This window comes from Dermatophagoides pteronyssinus, unplaced genomic scaffold, assembly GCF_027571235.1.
Source record: "Dermatophagoides pteronyssinus isolate colony J.1.1.1.1 unplaced genomic scaffold, Derpt_VIB-CSIC_2022.12 sq0008, whole genome shotgun sequence".
In the NCBI taxonomy this organism is placed as follows: domain Eukaryota; kingdom Metazoa; phylum Arthropoda; class Arachnida; order Sarcoptiformes; family Pyroglyphidae; genus Dermatophagoides; species Dermatophagoides pteronyssinus.
In genome coordinates, this window is record NW_027461532.1 from 971208 (window position 1) to 993915 (window position 22708).

Below are 22708 nucleotides of genomic sequence, written 5' to 3' on the forward strand. Positions count from 1 at the left end.
GATGATGATACATCATCATCTCTTTCGATAATGAAAATAAAAAATGAATGAATGAATGAATAAAACGACAAACAAACAAAAGTAACGATAATCTTTTCTTTTGTAGATAAGTTTCATTCATTCATTTGGAATATTCCACAACGAAAATGAAGATGATCACTACCGATCGATTCAAATATCGATGATGCAATAATAGACAACAGCAGAAAAAAGCAGAAAACAAACTTTTTTTTCTATTAGAAAATTGCGAAAAAATCTATAGTTTTTTTTGTTTTCCTGAAAATTCTGTTTTCGTTTTTCCGGCAAACACGATCACAGCATATTCATTCAATCGATTGATCGATCGATCGTAGGATGATAATGTTTTGTCTGGGAAACAAAATATATTCAGTGATTATTCATGTTTTTGTATTTATTAATTAAAAATAATTTACTTTTTCGAGCTTATTCCCCTCATTATTATTACCCGATTCTTTCGATAATAATAATGATGCTTTATGGTGGTTCCGATTAATTTAAATTTCAAAACTTTACTTAATAGTTTGAACAAAAAACCAAATCTTTTATGATCCGGAAACTTTTTTCTTTCTTTCTTCTTTCGACATCCTGAGTTTTTGTTGTTGTTGTTGTTGTTTAGCCAACATTTCACTCATTTTATACTTGGTTGATTGAATCGTCGTCGTCGGCGTTTGTTTTGATCAAATTCTGTTAATAGAATCTATAGATTTCCAGACGAACATAATCTCTATAATATCGATAATCAATTTTTCATCAATAATCGATTTAAATTGAACAAAAAACTAAACAAATTTGTCATTGATACATTGATCAATTTGATTTTTTCTCTTCTTCTTCTTTTTACATTTTCTATTTTTTCTTTCATTTTCCATAATCATCGTCATCATCAGAATTCAATTAAGTTTATTTTTTTTTCTTTTCCATGATTTGTCATCACGGTCATAATGTTTAATCAAATTTGACCATCATCAACAACAGTTTCAACATTCTTTGATATGGAAGTGACCTTGCACATGACAAATTTGACTGATCACTGTTTCAAAAGAAAACGGATTCATATTTCAAATTTAATTTTTCAATTTTTCAATTGTTTCGCTTGGTCAATCATGATTATGAGTCAACATGATGACAGTACAGTGATGACAATATATTCCTTTCAATCATAATCATGATTGAAAATCTTATCATTTTTTGTTTTTGTTTTGTTTTTCTTACTATCATTATCATCATCATCATCTTCTTCTTCGTTTTAATCCTGAAAATTTTGTTTATTTTATTTTTGTTTCATTATTCATCAAATTTCATCACATTACATCATCATCATTCATTCATTCATAGATGAAGATAATCTAGGTTAGTTTACGCACACACATACACACTTACTTTTCACACTTGGACCCAAGAATCCAGAATTTTTCAGTTTTTCTTTTTCGGTTTTTTTCTTTTGATAGTTTTTTTTTTGATCGATGATGATGTTGATGATGATAAAGTGTGTGTGTGTGGTGTGTGGTGAATGTTTGAGGTTTCAAAAACCTTTTCGTTTTTTTTTTTTTGCCGAAGAATTTCATATTTTTTTTTCTCAATGATGATGAATTGCCGTCATCATCATTTTATTTTGTGAAAAGGTTTTGGGTTGTCGCTTGTCTTATTTTTCTTTTCTTGTGAAAAGAATATTCTTTTTCGTCAAAATTGGTCGTAGTTTCTTTTTAGTTTCACATCATCATCTTGGATCATCGCGATGAACTTGAATGTTTTTTTTCTTTATTTTCGAAAAAAACTGGAAAATTTTTTTTCTACTGCCGCTCCAGTTAATGATTATCCTTTTTTTTCTTGTATAAGGTGTTTTTTCTTTTCTTTCTCTTTATACGTCCTTGTTGTTTTAACCCCCTTATTCATTTCCTTCTCCCCTCGCAATGATTTATGTATGTTGCATGTTGTTTATGTTTGATGTTTGTTTTTGGATCAATTTTTTTTTCTCAATCGATTTTTAAGTTTTCTGTTTACTTACCATTTGAGGCATCTTGTGTTAGTGAGTGAGAGAGAGAGAGATTTTTTATTGAAAAAAATGTTTGTTTTTTTCGCAAATGGACAGTAATGATCCTGAGCAATTGCTCAACATCCATTCATTTTTTTTTCTTCAGTGAAATACACATTAGACGTACATCATTCGTGATTATATGATGGTGAAATAATGATATACCTGACATTAATTCGTGGTCATCATCATCATCATCATTGCAATCTTTCCAAATGGATGCTTTAAATATGAATTTTTCATCATTTTTTTTTTTTTTGGTTGCAATTTTCAAATGTTTGCTTGCCTAATGTGATGCTAATTACCATGCAGTTTATTAATGATTTTGATTTCGTTGGTCAAAGCAACAGAAAAATTTCATTTTCTTGTTTTGTCTTTTTTTCTGAATTAGTCATCGATTCTTTCGTTTTTTGATGATGGATATATTCCAGTGACAAAACGGTTACCGAAAAAAAAAAATCGATTTTGCTGCTTTGTTTTGTTTTTGTTTCGTAATTCATATCTTTCTTTCTGACCGGTTCACAATGATGGATGGCCATTTTTTTCACTTTTTTTTGATATTTTCCACACAATTTTTTCATACATTCTGTCGGTTAATGCTGTTTTCTCACTCATTATCATCATCATCAACACGGATTGTTTTTTTCTATTTTGTTGAAAACTCTTTTGTTTACTTGATTCTCGTCGTTGGTCAGTTGACTGAATTTTGATGTTTTTTTTTTGTTCTCCCTTTCTCTCGCGGATAATTTTCACTCGTCGTTTTTATTGTTGTTGTTGATTTGCTTTCAATGTTTGCAAACGAATTTTCTCTCCTTTTTTCCATTGAAACTTTCCTTTGTTTCATGATACTAAATTGATATCATTCTCTCTCGTTTTTTTTCTTGTTGTTTCGAATTAGTTTTGATCATGTCAACACTGCCAATCGATAAATTCCAATGAAAAAAAAGGCAAAAAAGAAAATCGCCATCATCATAATTTAGTTTTGAAAAGTTGTGTGTGTGTGTGTGTCTGGATAAAGTTAAAACAAAACTAAAAAAAAAAATCGTAATTCAGTTTAGCCAGTAAAACAACAATAACGAAGACTTTTTTTTTTGTTTGAATCTTTCATTTGCTGCAATTATTTTGCCAAATATTTGATGATTTTGCTGTTGTTGTTGATCATTTTTCCATTGGTTGATGTCCAAACTTTCTTTTAGTTTCGATCCAAGTGAAATCCATACACAAAATGTTGTTGTTTTTTTCCCACCTTCATCACCATTATCAAACAATTCAATTGAAATTGGATCTGGATGATTCTTTCAAGTTCATTTTGGAAACTTTCTTCTTCCCAAAAAATGTTTTCTTTGCTGTCATTTCTTTTCTTTTCTTTTTCTTTTGTTTTTTTGCAATGTTTCAATCACACCAAAATGTATGTCACATATACAGTGTGTGTGTGTGTGTGTGTGTGTGTGTGTGTCTGTGTCTGTGTGTTTTGGATTTAATTTCATTTTAATAGCATTCTGATTTTCAATCATCGATTATCAATTACCCTGAATCAATTTCACTTTCTTTTTCAAATGTTTTCACTCTCTTTTCAACACCAAAATCAATCAAAATACTGGATTTCGTTGCCCATTGTATTGATCATGTCCACTCGATCTCAATGTTAGAATCAGGCATTTTGATTTTCTCTTTAGTAAAAATTGTTGGTTATTGATTCGATTCAAAGATTTGAATGAAATTTGAAACAAAAAGTAAGAAAAACCCAAAATACTTGCAAATTCTTTTCATTCATTCATTCATTCTGATTCAAACAAATGTTCAATGTTTTCACATTCAGATGATCATGATCATCCGAATTCCCAAAAGAAAATTCTTTCTCCTCCCTCTCTCTCTCTCTCTCTCTCTCTCTCTCTCTCTCTCTCTCTCTCTCTTTGTGATGCACGTGTCTTTTGGAATGAAAAATCTAGATTCTTTTGTTTTTTGTTTTCATTCAGTGAAAGAATGAATGAATTTAGCATCCCTTTTGATGATGATGATGATGATGTACAGACAGATTGCTCATTTCAAATGCGAATATCCATGAACACACAAAACAGAAAAATCTTTTTGATTTTTATCGCACACACACACAGAGTGAGAATCACTTGTGTGTTGTGGGTCTTTAATGTTATTCTTTCTTTCTTTTTTTTTTCGTTTGGTTGGTTAAATGAATGTGATTCCTGAATGTTTTCATGAAACGAATGATGCTGAAAATGATTACCCCAATTCAATCGGTCTATGTGTGTGTGTGTGTTTGGCCCAGTATACTATTATCATCATTACAATGTGATCCCGGTTCTATGAAACGTACAAAAGTGATTCCTTTTGTTTTTTTGGTTGTTACGTTACCCTGTAATGAGATGCTCTCTATTTTAAGCATTAAGCACGAATTTTAATGTGTTCTGATTTCATTAATTAACGTCGTAGTCTTTCCAGAATCAAATTAGCTCTTCATTCATTCATTCATTCATTCTCTTCATATAAGAAGTATGATAATGAAATTATTCCAGCATTTATAATAAAAAAAACGGTATTTTTTCACTCTATTTATCATCTTTTTTCTTTCTAATATATCATCTAAGTTATGTGGTTGAAAATAGCTAAAGTTGAATTTAATCTAGGTCTCTGATCATATATTTTGTTGTTGTTTTGTTTTGGCTTTTTTTTCTTCAAGAGTCAATGAAAGATCGAGATCTTTTTCTTCTTTCGGGATAATCAAATTATTAAATGAAACTTCGTTGTTATTCAAACATTAAACTGACATTTTGGTAAGAAAATTATTCCAATTTTTTTTCTTCTCTGTGTTCGAACATCGTAACAACACCCCAAAAAAATCACAAATTGACTAAACTTTTTGCAATTCTTGGTGTTCCCATCACGTTCTTTAACCCTAATGCAATTTTGGGGGATGTTTTGTCTATGTGTTTGTACGGTATGTCATGATATCTGACACGCTTGGTGCTTGAAAAATGAATGAAATGATTTTTTCAATGTTTTTGTAGAGGAATTTAGAGAAAAAAAAATCATCATTGAAAAGCCATAATTAAATTTCATAACAATCAAATGTCATATGCTTTGGAAATCCGATTAAACAAAATCCTCCTACCCGAAAATCATTTTTTCCGCCAAAAAAAAAAAAAAAAAAAAAATGATAATTTGACTTTGAAATGATTGAATTTTCATCTTTTTAACCCTTTACTTTTTTCGGTGAAATTAAATCATCATCATCAGAAGAAGAAAATGATGCTGATAATAATGGAAACATCACTTGAATTAAACGTAGTATATAATATCTTTTGCAAAGAATAAATAAGACCCCTTTCGAAGTTTAGAATCGATTTCAAAGGATGCTATGCAACCAAAAAATCTTTGCTATGCATCATTGCCGTTATTATTATCATCATCATCATCATTAGTTAGTTTCAATCTGGTCGCAATGTTGCCCATCCACTGATGATGATGATGATGAAAAGCAGACGGAAATTTGGATTTTGTTTTTTCGTTTTTCGTTTTTTGGATGCACGTGCCACGTTTCATATCGAATGCTAATGACTTCATGTGATTCATTCAATTCATATTTTTTTTCACTGCAATCCTTTCATTTGTATTCTGGATACCAGGATTTCTGTTTTTTTGTTGACTGTTAACGATTTATGATTCGAATTATGAATTGGGTTTTTCCAGAATCAAATATCCAATCATTTCTAAAAAAGATAGAGAAATTCACATATCGATATTTCATGTGGACAAGGATTGAGAAGTGAGAACAAAAAAATTTGCATTCAAATTGACTTTTTAAACACATGAATTCACACCGCAGAACAAATGGAAAAAAAGGTTTCATTTTTTCTTTGACAGAATGGGCTTATCGCAAATTCTAAATCAAAAATGAAGAAAAAAATCATATGGAACGAGAAAGAAAGAATTATCACCCTGTATTAACTTTGAATTTTTTTGACAATAAAAATATTTTTCATTTCTCAATTTGTCAATTGTTACTTTTGAAAAATTCTGAAGATTTAAACCAAGTGTGTCCGTGTGTGTGGTTGTTGTTTTCCTATTAGCCTCTGGGTTTACTGATCCATATTCTGTTTCACAGAATAATGTTCCAGTCTATTCATTTTTTTCGGAGAAATTATTGTCAAAAATTCTTATTATTTTTCTTCAAACAAAACAAAACGCTTCCCCATTTATTTCATTCAGACTTTGTTGAAAATTTTTTTTTCGCCAAAAAATATGAATCGAAACGAATTTTACAATGGCTATGCTTATGTTGTTTATCGTTATTGATGCATTTGCCTGTATGACGAATTCCTTCATTTTTTTCGTATACATTATTCTGGAATCATTTTCAAAACATCGGTAAATAGCATCATTGCGTGTGAGTTTTTCTTTTAACCAAGTGAAAGAAATATATGAAAAAAAACGCATCAACAAACAAGATGATGATGATGATGATTGTTATGGAAAAAAGAAAAAGTTTTTCTTTTCCTTTCCGTTCACAACAAGAATTTTTTATATTAATAAAGACATTCCAATTCTGTTCATTCAAAAAAATGATTGGCAATGATGACTGACTGTGTATATGGGAATGATTGACCTAGAAATGACGATGATTACTGTAAGTAAGAATATTTGAAAGTACAAAAAAAAATAGCTAAAATGGCTTTCATTTTAACAATAAGAATTGGTTGGTTGGTTGTTTGGTTGAAAAGAAAAAGCGAAAAAATAATAATAATTTGCTTATCCCTCTCCCTTACTCACAACATAACTCATTTCACTTATTTTGGTTGTGTGGATCCAGTTGGAATATATACACATATACAGTTTTTTTTTATGACCATCATCATCATCATCATTGATTTCTTTCTTTCTTTCTGAAAATTTCAAATTTATATTGCCCATAATAATAATAATAATAATCGTTTTGGATCAATGTGTGTTTGTGTGATAGAGATAGAGAGAGAGCAGTGTTAAGAAAAAAAGGGCAATTCGTAATTGCTTAAGAAAACTTTTTTTTTCTGCATTCACTTTTCATTCACGATTCTTGATACTAGAATTGTAAGGTCAACTTTGCCATAACCATCACCATTATCGTCATCGTCATCATCATTATTACCACAACCATCATCATCATCATCATCAACAACAGATCAATGATTGCGCGCACACACACATTTTATTGCAAACAACAAGCAATTCTTTTTAATTTTTTTTTCTATTTCTGGTTATTTGGCCGGTTTTCATAATTCTTTTCATTTCCGTATCATCATCAGCGCTACTGAACAATAACCCCCTCCCCCACCAAAATAAAACCAGCAGATCAATAAATTGTCTGATTTTCTTCTGTACAAACATTATCGACACACACACACACACAGTGATCCAAAAAAAACGATCCAAACAATTTGGTCCTTATTGATCACTATGATGATGTAGGAAAAAAAAGTAAATCCCAGCCCAAAAAAACGATATTATCGTTATTATTATCATCAATCTGATTGCAAATGGGAATAATATCCTGAACCAAAACGATAAATTAATGACTTAATCACGTTCACCTTTTTTGTTTTATTATTATCGTTAATTTATATTGTCAATTATCATTTGGTTTTTCTTTGGTTTTTTTTGGTTTTTCTTTGGTTTTTTCTGGTTTTTTGGGCCAAAATAAAAAACAAACTTTTAATCTCATCGATTTTCTCTTGTTTTTTGGATTCCTACGATAATTATCATTCGTTTTCTTTTGTCTTCGTTTGGCTTCTTGATTTTTCCCGGGAAATTTTTCTAGTTTTTTTTTCATTTTTGTTTTTTCCTTTCCTCCGTTGATTCTAATTATAATTTTGAATAAAATTACTTCTTGCAAACTTTTGTTTTTTTAATACTAATTTTTTATCATTTTTCTTTTCTGTTTTTTTCTTTTCTTCTTCTTCTTATAGTCGATGCCCAAATAGCACATCATCAATATTTTAAAATAACACCACAAACTGAAATAAATGTGATTGAAGGTAGTACGGTTGTATTACAATGTGTTGTTGGTAATCAACGTGGTCCAGTTCAATGGGCAAAAGATGGTTTTGTACTTGGTTATGATCGTAATATACCTGGTTTTCCACGTTATTCAATGATTGGTGATGCAAGTATTGGTGTACATAATCTTCGTATTGTTGATGCTCGTAATGAAGATAATGGTGAATTTCAATGTCAGGTTGGTCCAGGTGGTAAAAATTATGCACCAATACGAGCTACATCAAAAGTTACCGTACTGAGTAAGTAGAATATTTTCATTTCAAAAAATTTTTTAAAAAATAACCGTCGATCCATTGTCATGACCAGACTCTCGCAAACATTTTATGCTGTCTTGCCAGAAAAACAAAACGAATGTTATCCAATATCAGTAGTGTGCATATTGCTTGTCTATTTTTCATTTAATTTAATTATTTTTTGTTTTCAAATTTTTTTTACGGTTATTTTGTTTTTTGGTGGTTGTTTGTTTGTTTGTTTTTATTTCGGGTTGTCGTCGTCGTTGTCATTGTGATTTTACACAGTTAAAATAGTTTTCATTTTTGAAATTTTAAATAAATAAATGAAAAAAACCCCTAATGAAATCTAATTATTTTTGATATCACCAGACACACAAACACACACGAATAAAGTCAACGAATGTCACATAGTGTCACTATTAGTGTCTAGGTTTTTTTTTTCTTTTCCAAGAATTAATTTCAACTGATCAGTCAGTTTGTCATTATTTTCAGTTTGAAAAATAAGGCCCATTGAGAAACCAGAAACCAGAATGGATTCCATAATTTATTTGTTTGAATGATTTTTGATATTCTTATAAAGTGAAATTAATGTAATGTTCTTGAATAGTAATAATTAGTATGTCAATATTAACCCTTAACACTCCGAACGCCTTTTTGATGTTAGCTATATTCTACTCGAAGATTCTTAGTCTACCTATCGAAACGTGTATTTTCCGACCCTAAAATTTTTTTGACTTTTTGCATTGAAATGTCCCCTCTCAGGGGACATCGGAGTGGTAAAGGTTAATAATAATCATAAATCTTTATAGTGAATAAAAAAAAATCAATCAACCAAATCAAAACTACACACTGTGTATAACCCCTTATGAAAACTAAATAGCAAAATAATAAGTTATTGGAATTGGTAGAGGGAAAAAAATTATCTGTTTCTTCTGGCCTGACCAGTGTTTTGGATCGATCATTTTTACGAAATTTCTAATTCTTTTCTTTTTTCCCCATTAAAAAAAAAAAAAAAAACAGTACCACCAAATTCAATTGAAATTGTTACACCATTAACTGGTAAAAGTTTAACAAAAAATTCATCAAATGTTGAACTACGTGAAGGTAATAGTGTTACAATTGAATGTTTAGTAACCGGTGGTAAACCACCAGCTCAAATTAAATGGTTTCGAAAAAATGTCGAGCTTCGTCCAGGTAAGTTTTTGTGTTTATATGATTATATTATCATAATGATGATTTTCAATATTTAATAATCAATTTATAGAAATGGGCACTAATCCTGAAACAACAACTGTTACAACTACATTAGTCGATTCAAATAGTATACAAGAAATTGAATCGGTTGTTTATACAAGTAAATCAAAAATTACCGTATCAGGTAATGCTGAAGATAATGGTATACCATATACATGTGAAGCCGTCCATCCTGCCTTAACAAATAACCGTCCAATGCGTCGTACAATATCATTATCTGTTCTATATCCACCGGGTGAACCAGAAATTACTGGATATACTGATGGCCAAAATCTTAAAGTTGGTGATACACTTAAAATGGATTGTCGTGCACGTGGTGGTAATCCATTAGCACAATTAGTTTGGTTTCGTAATGATGAACAGGTGGATTTTTCCTATACAACTGTAGCCGAAAAATATTCATTAAATGTAATGGAATTTACTGTCGATGCAAGTGATAATAATGCTATTTATCGTTGTGTATCATCATCACCAATTATGGAACGTTCGATTAGTAAAGAAATTAAATTACAAGTTTATTTTGGTCCATCCAAATTATCGATCACATCGATTAAAGATGTAAAAGCTGGTGATATTGTACCGGTTAGTTGTCGAACTGAACCATCAAATCCTGCTGCACAAATTAGTTGGGTAGTTGATGGTCGTCCAATTATACATAATAGTACGATTGAATCGGCTAAAAATGGTGGATTTATTTCTACAGCCAATATAACTATATCTATCACTAATCAGGTACAGTGTGTATAATTTTTTTTTTATCAATTCAATAGAAAAAAAAATTTTCATTACAAATTTTCGATTACAAATCCTTATTATATAATCATCATCAGTAGGAAAAAAAACATTGTAATTGTAATGCATTAACACAAAATAATGATCATCATCATCATCATTTTGTTCATGTCAAACTAAATTCGGAAGCAAAAGAAAATCTGTCAGTGAGATTAATTTTTTTCCCTTACAAACTTTGCTAATCATCATGTCTTTTTTTTTTCATCGTTACACTAATTAAAAAAAGAAAACCTTATGGATGATAATGATGATGTTTGCCATTTTGCCATTGCCAACAAATGACAAACATACATACATTCTTTCTATGTATTTTCTTTCCTACAAACTAATAATAATGATGACAAAATGGCAACGATTAAGAATTAAGAAACAAAAAAAGAAAGATCGAAACAAGAAGAAAATCCATAGTAAGGGAATTGCGAAAAATCGATGACGCCTATATAGCTTTTTCTTTTTCTTTTTTTCAGTTTCTCAATCATGTTGCTCTACATTCATTCATTCATTCATTTTGTTTAAGCTTTAATTGAAAAACAAATGATGTATTTTTTGTTGGAAAAAACATAAGTAGGTTGACATTTAAAGTTATAAAATTGACTGACTGACTGACTGCCTGTGTTATTCGATTGGCCTAAGAGAGAAAGACTATAGGAAGCCAATCCTTTTTGGTAAATTTATTCATTTGATTAGTCCATCATCATTCTTGTTGCTTTTGGATCTTGCTTGTGTCAATCTTTTTGATTGAAAATTATTGATTTTTTTCTTCATTTCTTCACTTCACTTCCTTATTTAACATTGAAAGTCTCTTTTCACATTGAATTTTTTTTTTCGAAAGAATTTTGAAAAAAATTCGTCAATTTAATTTAATGGTTGCTTATGGATGAATATTCTTTCTTTCTTTCTGGATGATGATGACCATTGTTACATACACAGAAAAATCATTAATAAAATTGAATTCATTCATATTGGGTTTATTGTTGGAAATTCGTCCATTTTGCCGTCCTTATTTGTCAAATTTTCTTTTGTACAGAATTACAAATTTCAATTTTCAAGAATTTCAATTTTGAACAAAACAAAATTGCCAAAAATAAAATAACCAATCATTTTGTTTTGCATTCCAACATTACAAAATTCTATAGAATCTTTGTTGTTGTTGTTGTTGTTTTGGAGCTTATTTTTTCTGATAAGTAATTCGGTTTCCGAATTTCAAACTCTTTTCTGTGTGTGTATACGATTTTACCCGGCTTGTACGATTTCAATGGAATTTTCATTGCTTTCATTTTTCTTTAGTTCCCTTGATCAAATTGTTTTCATTGCTATATGTTGCTGCTGCTGTTGTTGTGCAATAATCATCCGGAAAAAATATACAAATTCAGATTTTGTTTTGCTTAATTTGAATTCATTTCGTATGGGATTTATTTTTTGCCTTCCCCCCTTTCCATTTCAACAAAAATTACTTGTTTTTTTTCTTCTTGCAACATTCATTATAATTCAATTTAATTCAATTCATTTTTTTTGCATTGGCTAGAAAGTTTTTGATCCCCTTATTTCACTAGATTAGAATATTCTGTATTTTATTTCGACTGTTCAAACTACTACTACGTTTACATGATGCTTATTTGTTTTTTACCCCTATTTTGTTGCTTGTTCGTTTCATTCTGACATTTGGACTTTTGTCTGGACCAACAACAACAACAAGCGAACGGCAAACTGGGCACTTTAGGGAATATTCTTTTTTGTTTGTTTGTTTTTTCCATAGTGGCATCATTGAATCTGAAATGAATGAATAAAAAAAAAGGAAAAATGTTGAAAATTAATTGCCACCCCAATGAAGAAGAAACTGGCTTGAATAAAATGATGATGATGATGATGTCCCTTATGACGGTTGGAAAATTTCTTTTTTGTTTTCAAAAGGCAAAATAGAAACACAGAAATGATAAAAAAAAGTTGTGCCTGGTTCTGTTCTTTTCTTTCTGTCTTCTTTTTCTATGAACCATGGATGATGAATAGCGAAAAGAAAAAAGAAATCAGGATCACCACCAAACACACACACATAACCAAGATGATCAATTAGGCGCCATAGAATGCACCATAATAGTATACATTTCATTTTTTTCATCACTCAAATCAAATATATACAGAATATATACAGAATGCAAAAGCAAAATATGAGTGTTGGACCATGTTGTTGTTGTTGTTGTTTTGTTGTTGTTGTTGTTTTCTGTCATGCAATTTATAACAAATTATCCCTGATTCTTCTTCTTCTTGTTGTTTTTTACACTATCATCTCATTATTATGCATTATAGTGACAGGCGGTCTTTTTTTATTTTCTTTCATTTCTTTCTTTTACTTTTATCATTGAATATATATGAATAGAATGTGGCCAATTGTCATTCAACTGACTAACTAATTTCTCCAAACAACAACAAAAAAAAAGTCAGAATATTCTCTATATTTGATTTAAAATGATATAATCATCATCATCATCTTGTTGATCATCTGTCAAACATATATAATGAATACATATAGTGAGAAAAAAAAGATTTATCAAATCCATGTGTTGGTGGTGGTGGGTTAGTGGTGTTCTAAACATAGAAATAAGCTTAATTGACACCATTTATAAAATGAAATGACTGAATGATTGAATAACTAACTTGTTTGGTTGTTGTTATTTTGTTTTGTTTGACACATGTAATATTATCATGTCCACATGTCATATATGTCATATGATTATCTTGTGATTGATTGTCATTGTGTGTTCCAGTGTTTGCGTGTGTTTGCGTGTGTTATAATGAAAACAACATCGACAAATGATGACATGTCATTCTTGTAATCCTGTTTTAAGTCATTTGATACGATTTGTATATAAAGTGGAGCTGTTGGAAAGTTGGTTGTTTTCCAATGAATCTTGTAATAATTTTAAGAGAAAAAAAAACACAAATTTCCTATCGATGATGTTGAAAAATTTAAAATTCAAACCACAAAAATTTACAATGGGGGACATTTTTTTTCCATTTCCAGAAGCATTTCGGTCTGGTTTGGTTTGATTATTGATTTCAATATGCAAATTATTTTAAAATGCATAAAAGAAAATTCTAGAATTCCTATCGAGATGCTTTGGTTTTTTTTAATGTTGTATATCATCATCATTATGTGTGAATGATTTTCATTTTTTTTTCCATTTCCTTTAAGTAATAAAGACAAAGTTTCTTTATTTATAATGTTTTTTTTTGTTTCATCATTACATTCTTCCGTTATTCAATTTTTTTCCCGTTGCTTTGGTTATAGAATTGTACAATTACTTATTGTTCTGTGCTTTGTGTTTTTTTGAATGACAACCATATATTGATTGTTTCCAATATTCGATAAACAAATGATTTTTTTGTTTGTTTGTTGATTGGTTCAATTTGCTTCAATCACTTAATATCGATACTTATCATCATCATTATCATGTAGAATTTTGCCGATTGGCCAGACCAAATTCCAGGAATAAACAATACTTTGTTTGTCAAAAAAAAGAACAATCTTTTCTTTTTGTTTTTTATTCACAAGAAAGCAAAAAAATCTGATGCTCATCATTTTGGGCAACAAATAAAAAAAACATATTCGCTTTCCATTGATTCATTGATTGTCGTCATAACCATATAAGAATTTTTTTTTCTTCATTCATTCATTCATTAATTCAATAATTTCGTTTTTCTTCTTTCCTATAGGATCGTAATATGAAAATGTTGTCCTGTTATGCAGTTAATGGTAAGCTTATTTATAATCTTTTTTTTTATTTTTTCCTTTTTCTTTTCGTCTTTTCGTATTTCCATCTTTTATTTTGTTTTCCCCCAATGATGATTGTTAGTCGACCAATATAGAAAATAGAATAACAAGCAAACAACAGAATTTACATTAGACCAATGAAGCAATAGCCAATATCAAGATAGGAATGTCATAGATATATAATATGCTGCTGTGAAAATTATTCTGTATTCTCTCTCTCTGTGTATGCAGTGTATTTTTTTGTAAGAAAATAAAGGTATTCAATGCAGCGGTATTTCCGTAAAAAACAGACATTTTTCTTTATTTCTTTCTTCGATGAAATAACATTCCATCGTGTTACATCGTATCAACCATCCATTTATTTTGTTTTTGTTGTTGTTGTTCGAATTGTTGTTTGAAATTCTCATTTTCACTTTTTTTTTCAAAAAAAAATAATTCAAGATAATATTTTTTTTCAAGAAAAAAAGGGTCCAAGGAGCTTAACGCTAGAGTGTTGCCATTATATTTTCTTTCTTTCAATTCTTTCCATTCTAAGGTCTCTCTCTGTCTCGATTCTTTTCTTATTCGAAAGATGAATTTTGATTTAGCATTTTTTGTTTTGTTTTGTTTTGTTTCCATTTTCTTATTACTTTCTTTTTTCCCTGTTATCATTATTATTATTATTTTTATTATTCTGGTATTGATACAAAATTTATTTTTGTTACTAACCAAAAAAAAAATTCCTGCCATTTGATTTTACGATTTCATTAAATATTATGGTTGCCGTTACCGTTGGAATACCATTAACCAAACAATCATTTATTGTCTATGATGATGATAATAATGTGTATAGATAAAATCAGCGAAACGATCGTCGAATCTTCCGTATTGAATGTATTATGTAAGTATTTTTTTATTTAAAGATTCTTTTATTCATTCATTCATTCATTTTATTTCATTCTTTCTTTACGAAAATTCGATTATCATTATTATTGTATTTTTGGGTTGCATCGTTTCATTGTTATTTGGCACGTAAATTGCTAATTTGTAATGGAAATGGAAATCTTTTCGTTCCATTATTATTATTATGAATACCATCATCACTATCAACGACAAACAAAATACAAAAACGAAAAAAACATTGTATCAAAAAAATTTATAGATCCACCCGAATCGATACATATTTTTGGTTATGATGAACAAAAAGCCTTACAACATGAAACAGTACAACGTTTAACCTGTACTTGTAATGGTGGTAATCCACTTTGTACACCTAAATGGTTTAAAAATGATAAAGAATTAAATGAAGGTACACAGATTTCTGTTAATGGTAACACTGTTACTAATGAGCTTGGTAAGTGTATTGTTTTTTTATTATTGATTTCATTATTTGTTTGAAATTTTCACTTTTCACTTTTTCAATTTTTTTGTTTGACAGTGTTCCGTGTCGATCCAAGTGACAATACTGCAATGTATAAATGTACGGGTGAAAATTCTGCATCAATTACACCGATTAAAGCTGTTACAACATTGACTGTTCATTGTAAGTTTTTGATTCAATTTTGTTTTTTGTTTTTGAAGGTCACGATGCAGAAAAAAAGACAAAAAAGTTTTTACCAAAAAGAATCATTCAACCTTCAATAACATAGAATGAATGAATGATTCATTCATTTAGGGTTACACCTTGAATTTGTAAGAAAGTCATCATCATTATTATTATTGTTGATAACAAATGACCATATCAACGAAAGGGATGTGTCAACTTTTGTCTTTTTTTTTGGTTGATTGTCTTACCTGTACACACCTATATTAGTCTGGCGTTAAATTTCATCCTGTTGTTATTTCCAAAGAAATTTAATTAATGTTGTTTTTGTCATTTGTAATTCTAACCTTACAAAATCTTTATTTTCTTTTCATTTCATTTTTTTTCTCCATCAATAAGTTCCACCAAATAAAGTATCAATAAAGTTAACACCTAAACAACCAATTGCCGGTCAACAATTAGAAATTCAATGTGAAACAGGTAGTTCAAATCCACAATCAATGATTACATGGTGGCGTGATGGTTTTATGTTAACCGGACAACAAGATGCTATTCATGATGGTTTATTTGGTGGTAAAATTACTCGTAATATTTTACGTTTGAATGTTAGCAGTCAAGATGATGAAAGTGTTATTACATGTCAAGGTATGTTGTGTTAATTAAGTTATCACATTTTTCATTCATTTACTTACCTCATTGATTTGATTAAAAAACAGCCAAAAATCAAGTGCTTCAACAAAGTGTCCATGATGCCATTACGTTGAATATTCAATGTAAGTTCTTTTTTCTTTTTGATTTCTTTGATCCATCCGAAACGTCCTAATAATTTAATGATTTTACCATTTAAATAGATCCACCGGAATTTTTAAATCCTCCGTTAACACAATTTGATGTGATTATTGGTCAATCGGAAACATTCAATCAAACAGCACGTGCCAATCCATTAGCCATTACTTATAAATGGAAACGTGAAGATGATAGTGAAATTAGTGATAATACTGGTCATCGTATTGTATCCGATGGTCCTATTCTTAATATAACAAATGCTCAAAAATCTGATAGTGGTATTTATAAAATATATGCTACAAATGATCTTGGTACAAGTGAATCATCTATTCGTATCAATGTTCAATGTAAATGAATTATCTTTTTTTTGTCCATCTTCAAAATTTAAAGCACCACCAATAACGTTTAAATTTTATCATTTTGTTTTGTTTTTGTTTTTCTGGACATTTTTCCAATTTTAGATCCGGCCATAATTAAAAAAATAACCGAAATTGTAATGGTTGATGAATATCATAATGCACATCTTGAATGTTATTTAGATGCTAATCCAATTAATGAACATATTATTAGATGGATTCGTCATAAAAATGATTCTGATTATAATTCAATGATTCATTATCATCATCATAATGTGCCTTTATCATCATCATCATCATCATCATCATCATATGATGATCTGGATGATATTGTTTCTACATCATCACATCGAATGCATTCAGAAGTAGAATTATTACCCGAAGAATCACAACCATTTGCTGATGGTGCTAAATTAAAAAGTTCATTATTAATATTAAATGTTACATTACGTGATTCAGGATCAATATTTGAATGTTTAGCTAATAATGGTATTGGTAAAGAAGTTAAATCTGCCATTACATTATTGGTATTACGTAAGTATTTTTCTTTATCATCAAAACAATTTACCTGGCCAAAAAAAAAAAAAAATGATTAACACCGTTGCATATGCAAATTAGATTTTTTTTTACTTCTTCTGTGTGCTGTAAACAATAACAGCGGTTGTTCTTTTTTTCTATTCTTATCAATTTTCTTCCTGTATGACAAATATGTTGATTGAATTCAAAAAAAACCATAAGCTTTGAAATTCTGTAGGAAGCAAGCTGTCAAAATGAAAACTTGATTATTCTTGATACAAAAAAAAAAACAACAGCAGCAACGAGAATAAGGAACAAACAAACGAAATAATAATAATAAAATCTGTTAGTCACATTGATTTGAATGTAGATCAGATAAATTCATAGTGTGTATAATAATTTTTGGCTTAATAAATATGCAACCAACAACCGAAAAAAAGAAAAGAAAAAATTATTTAAACTTTTGTCATTTTTGTCTTTTTTTACCTTGTAAAACACACACACACAAAAATCTTAAAGAAAAGAACCATAAGAATATAGAACCCATAGGGAAAATGATGATGAATTTCATTATTTTTTGTCTTCATCATCTACAGAATTTTTTTTTTGCTGCTTTTTTTGAGGCTTAATTTTTTTTTTGTTTTTTGTCATACCATTTCATTTTGTTCGTTGATAGTTTTCTATATTTCATTTCTAAAAGTTTGTTTTTTTCTTTTCTTTTGGTTCACATCCAAGGAATATTTATCAATTTCCAAATTCCATTGAATTTCATTCGATTGCATAATCATTGCAAACTTTTTGCTTTCAACTTTTTCAAATCATTTTTTTTTTCATAATTTTTTTCTTCATTCTTAAAAAATGATTAGATAAACCAATAATCGATCGATCACCATCGATTTCAAAATCAGCTTCCGAATCAGGCTCATCAGCTAAACTTATTTGTCGTGCACAAGGTACACCTAATGTAACATTTACCTGGAAACGTGAAGGTTCAGTATTGGAATCAGATGATTCATCATCATCATCATCATTAAATTATCGTTTATCATCATCATCAAAATCAAGTGTTGAAAAAACTTTACCAAAATATTCAATTGAAAAGACAAAAAAATTAGATCTAATTACCTATGAAAGTGTTCTTATCATAAATGATGTTACCGGTAATGATTATGGTCCATATGAATGTATTGCACGTAATGATCTTGGTTTTGATGCAATGGCTATTGCATTGAATCGTACATCAAGACCAGATTCACCACGTTCATTACGTGTTGTGAATGTAACATCTGGTTCGGTTACATTACGTTGGTTACCTGGATTTGATGGTGGTTTACGGCAAACATTTCGTATTCGTTATCGACCAATAGATTCATTATCGATGATCAATGATGGTGAAGAAATTTTCGATTCAAATAATATTGCCTATATGTATAGGGATGTTTATCCAACCAATGCAACAACAATTATTGTTGGTGGTTTACGAGATAATACACAATATATATTCAATGTAATGGCAATCAATGAAAAAGGTGATAGTGATTATAGTGCCGATATTGTTAAAGCATCAACTCTTAAAGGTATGTTTTTCATTTTCTCATTTTCATATACGATTGCCAAACAAACAAACACACACAAAAAAATTGCCAATACTTTATCATCATCGACAACAATTCAATGAAAAATATTGCTGGGTTTTTTTTCGGGTAAATATAAATAAAAATTTCCTGTTATTATTCAGAGAGGGTTTTGGTTTTCGGTTTTCGGTTGGATCAAAAACTGAAAAAAATGACTGATATTGGTTATCGTATCGAATTCACAAAATATATATTCTCAAGGCAGCATCTCGTTTTTGATGTCATTTTTCTTAACACAAACATAACACCAATGCCATTATGGCTTGTGATTTTTTTTCTTTGCAGTGTAAATAATAATAATATCAATATGTCATATTTTTTCTTCTTCCTCTTTTTTTTTCTTTCTTTTTTTCTTTATGGACCCAAATCGACCACAACAATCGACTTGAATAAATAAATGAATATTGCAGAAAGTGGAATAACCGAAACCGAAAAGATTATATCAAAAGTTTTGGCCGAAACTGGTTTCGATATACCAAGATTATTCGTTATCATTTGTGTTGTATGTTTTTCATTGTTATTGTTCAATTTTGTAAGTATTTTGTTCCAGAAATTCATTTTTTTTCTCTTTTTTTTTCTTTGAAATATTCCTATCCATTTCTTTTTTTTTTTTAAAGATTTATCGTTTGCATATTTTTTTTTTCTCTCTCTCTCTCTCTCGGTATTTTCTAGTTGGCCATGTTGTCATCGATGATGATGATGATGATTATGATTATGATGATGGTGACGATAATGATTTTAGTTTTATGATGCTAAAGTAGTGAAAGTTGTTTATGTTGATAGTTTGTGTGTGTGTGTATATGAATGGGATAAATGCAGAATATTCTTACCAATATATTAGAATGATGATGATGATGATGATGACACACATAATTTATCTCCTTTTTTTTGAATGTTTATTATTATTATATTCTTTCATCGGCTAACTTAGCCAAAAAAAAAGTAGTTGATTCTATTGAGTGGGCCATTTTCAAAGTTTACTCTTTTTTGGTCTTGTTGTTGTGATTTTTTATTACAGTTTCAAGATGTACTTGGTCTGAAGTGAATGAGAGAGAGAGAGAGAGAGAGAGAGAGAGAGAGAGAGAGAGAGAGAGAGAGAGAGAGAGAGAGAGAGAGAGAGAGAGAGAGAGAGAAAAGTTTCCTACTTTCTTCAATCTGGATAAGACATCCCAACATTATGTGGAATATGGTTAAGCTATTATTCTGTTAGCTGATAGCGATCGTTTTCAACAACAACCCTAACAACAACAACAACGATATATTGATAGTCAAACATCGACCCGTCAAAATTCAACAACAACAACAACAAAAATATAAACATGCCGTATTCAATCTGTTTGATTGAATTGTTGTTTGTACCCAAAAAAAAAGAAAAAAACTATTGAATATTCCATTGAAAGAAAGAAAAAAAGCAAACATATAAAGACATTCAATGACGCCCAATATTGTTTGTTTATTTGTTTGTTGTATATTCAAACACAATATCAATTTGATGATGATGTGATTGTCAATTGAATATAAGTGTAAGTCAGTGTAAGCAAGTCAGTCAATGTTTATGGATCGATATTGGCTTTTCATCATCATCATCATCATCGATTTGATTTTTTGGTACATGATATAGTGGCATACAGTCTGATTTTTTTTTTTCTTTGCTTCGTCAATGAAATGTCTATCCATATGATGATGGTAAATATTATTTAGAATAGTAGTGTAGTGCTTTCATTGTCATCATTTATTCCATTATTATCCTTGATGATGATGTGCTCAATATTGTTGTTGTTGTTGTTGTATCCAATGCAATTGAATCGAATTGTTTACCACTCTTTTGGTTATAGTCACTACACTCAATAGAATCTGGTCAATTTCGTCATAGTTTCTTGTTTTTTTTTTTATGTTTTTCTTTATTTGTTTGAAGCCACTTAACACCAAAAAAATGGAGAAAATGTTGTGTGTGTGAAAAGTGAAAAAATCACTTTGAAAATTTTTCATTTTTGTACTTTTGTCTTTTCCTATTTATCATCATCATCATCGTTTTTGTTTTTTTTTGTTTTCAGTTATAAATGGATTGAAATGAACGAGTTTCATTAGTGTGATGATCATGTGACCGAAAAAATGTAGTGAAATGAAAAAGATATGTCATCAAAAGAGAATCTTCTTGATTCTTGTGTGAATCGTACAATTCTTTATTTTTTTGGTTTAAAGAGATTTTTTGTTTTTGTTTTCGTTGAAGAAAACTATTTCTTCCAGATTTTGGTTTTTTGTTTTCCATTTGTTTTGTTTTTGTTTTGTTGGCCAGAAAATCTAATACAATGAAAACAACAATAACGAAAAAAATGAAACCAAATCCACTTTTCATAAAAATTCTGTACGTTTTTCGGATTTGAAAAACATTTCAATTTGTTTTTGGTTGTTTTTGGTTGTTTTTGGTTGTTTTTGTTGTTGTTGTTATTGGCATTATTATGATGCCAGAACCAGCTTACATCGATAACCGAAAAACAAAACCAAAAAAAACCGATTATATGACCGATTAGAGCAACACAACTCTCGGGAAAACATATTGAAAAATTTGTAAAAGCAAAAAACAAAAAATTCTTATAAAAACATTTTTCATACAAAATCTGTGGTTAAATAAATAAATATTCCACTTTGCTAATATTTGCAAAATTTCAATGAATAATTTCCAAAAAATATTGAATTTGAAAAAAGAAATTCCATTGAATTTCAGGTTTCATCGTTTTCCATTCAAAAAAAAAAGGATTAAAATTCGCTCGCATTTCATTTCACATTTTTTTTCTGTTTTCCCGCATTTTATTTTTATAAAAAATTGATTTATTTGAATATATTTATGATGAAAAAGGACACACTTGATACACGAGATTATTTAAGAAAATTTACTTTATTTTGAAATATGAAAATCGTACAAATTTTAAATTTTATCAATACAAAATCACATAAAATAAAACATAGCTTTCGACTGACAACAAAAAAAACTCTCTACCCAGATGTTTCTTTCTTCTCCTTTTTAAATACCGTCGATTTTCTTTTGTTTTTATGTCTTTAATTATGAACTTTAGTAAATTGTTTTGTTTGACATCACATCCCCCCTCGTTAATACAACTCTGGGCGATGGTCGGTGATTGTTGAAGATGCAAAGGATTTCGATATGTGATATTGATAGACAGATTTTGGTATAAGATTTTGATCGTATTTAAATTGTCATAGTTTCGTTGATTGGTAATTCACATCTCGATTTGTTCATTATTTGGTGCTTTAGCTGGTTTGGTTTTTCCGACGTGAATTTGTTGAATATGATCAGGTAGCTGGACATCGAACATCAAATTAGAAATTTTCTTCACTATCTTGAATGGTCCTTGGAATCGTTGTTCCAATCGTTCTTTATTTAAATCGCTCGAAAGATCAACGTAGACATAGTCACCTTCATTCAATGCTACTGGGTATTGTTTTTTCTCTAGTCTAATTTTCGATTTATTATGTTCGCGCTCACTTTTGTCGAATGCAATTTTCCTATCATTGATTAAATTTCTATCGATGTAAAGATTATCTGGGTCTTGCCCATTTAGCAAATATTGTGGTGTAAATGTTGTTGAACTGTGTATTGTTGTGTTGTATTCATTCAAAACATCTTTGGCCAAGACGGACCAAGATCTGTTTGGATCGGAAAGTTTCTTGCATCTGAGACGTTCAACTAATGTCTGACCCACTCTTTCAATAAGACCATTGCTTT

The 22708-nt window shown here is 29.4% G+C and overlaps 1 protein-coding gene across 2 annotated transcripts in view; it reads left to right on the forward strand.

Annotated features, from left to right (window-relative positions):
* Positions 1 to 22708, forward strand: part of LOC113788944 (nephrin-like) — a 79719-nt gene that overhangs the window by 41820 nt on the left and 15191 nt on the right. For both annotated transcript variants that reach the window (XM_075820810.1, XM_075820811.1), the window contains exons 3-15: positions 8011 to 8340; positions 9355 to 9528; positions 9599 to 10320; positions 14092 to 14131; positions 14982 to 15029; positions 15291 to 15482; positions 15567 to 15671; positions 16071 to 16316; positions 16388 to 16444; positions 16523 to 16804; positions 16919 to 17347; positions 18196 to 18906; positions 19374 to 19495. In XM_075820810.1, the coding sequence (XP_075676925.1) occupies positions 8011 to 8340; positions 9355 to 9528; positions 9599 to 10320; positions 14092 to 14131; positions 14982 to 15029; positions 15291 to 15482; positions 15567 to 15671; positions 16071 to 16316; positions 16388 to 16444; positions 16523 to 16804; positions 16919 to 17347; positions 18196 to 18906; positions 19374 to 19495 (3458 nt within the window). The remainder of the gene's footprint in view (positions 1 to 8010; positions 8341 to 9354; positions 9529 to 9598; positions 10321 to 14091; positions 14132 to 14981; positions 15030 to 15290; positions 15483 to 15566; positions 15672 to 16070; positions 16317 to 16387; positions 16445 to 16522; positions 16805 to 16918; positions 17348 to 18195; positions 18907 to 19373; positions 19496 to 22708) is intronic.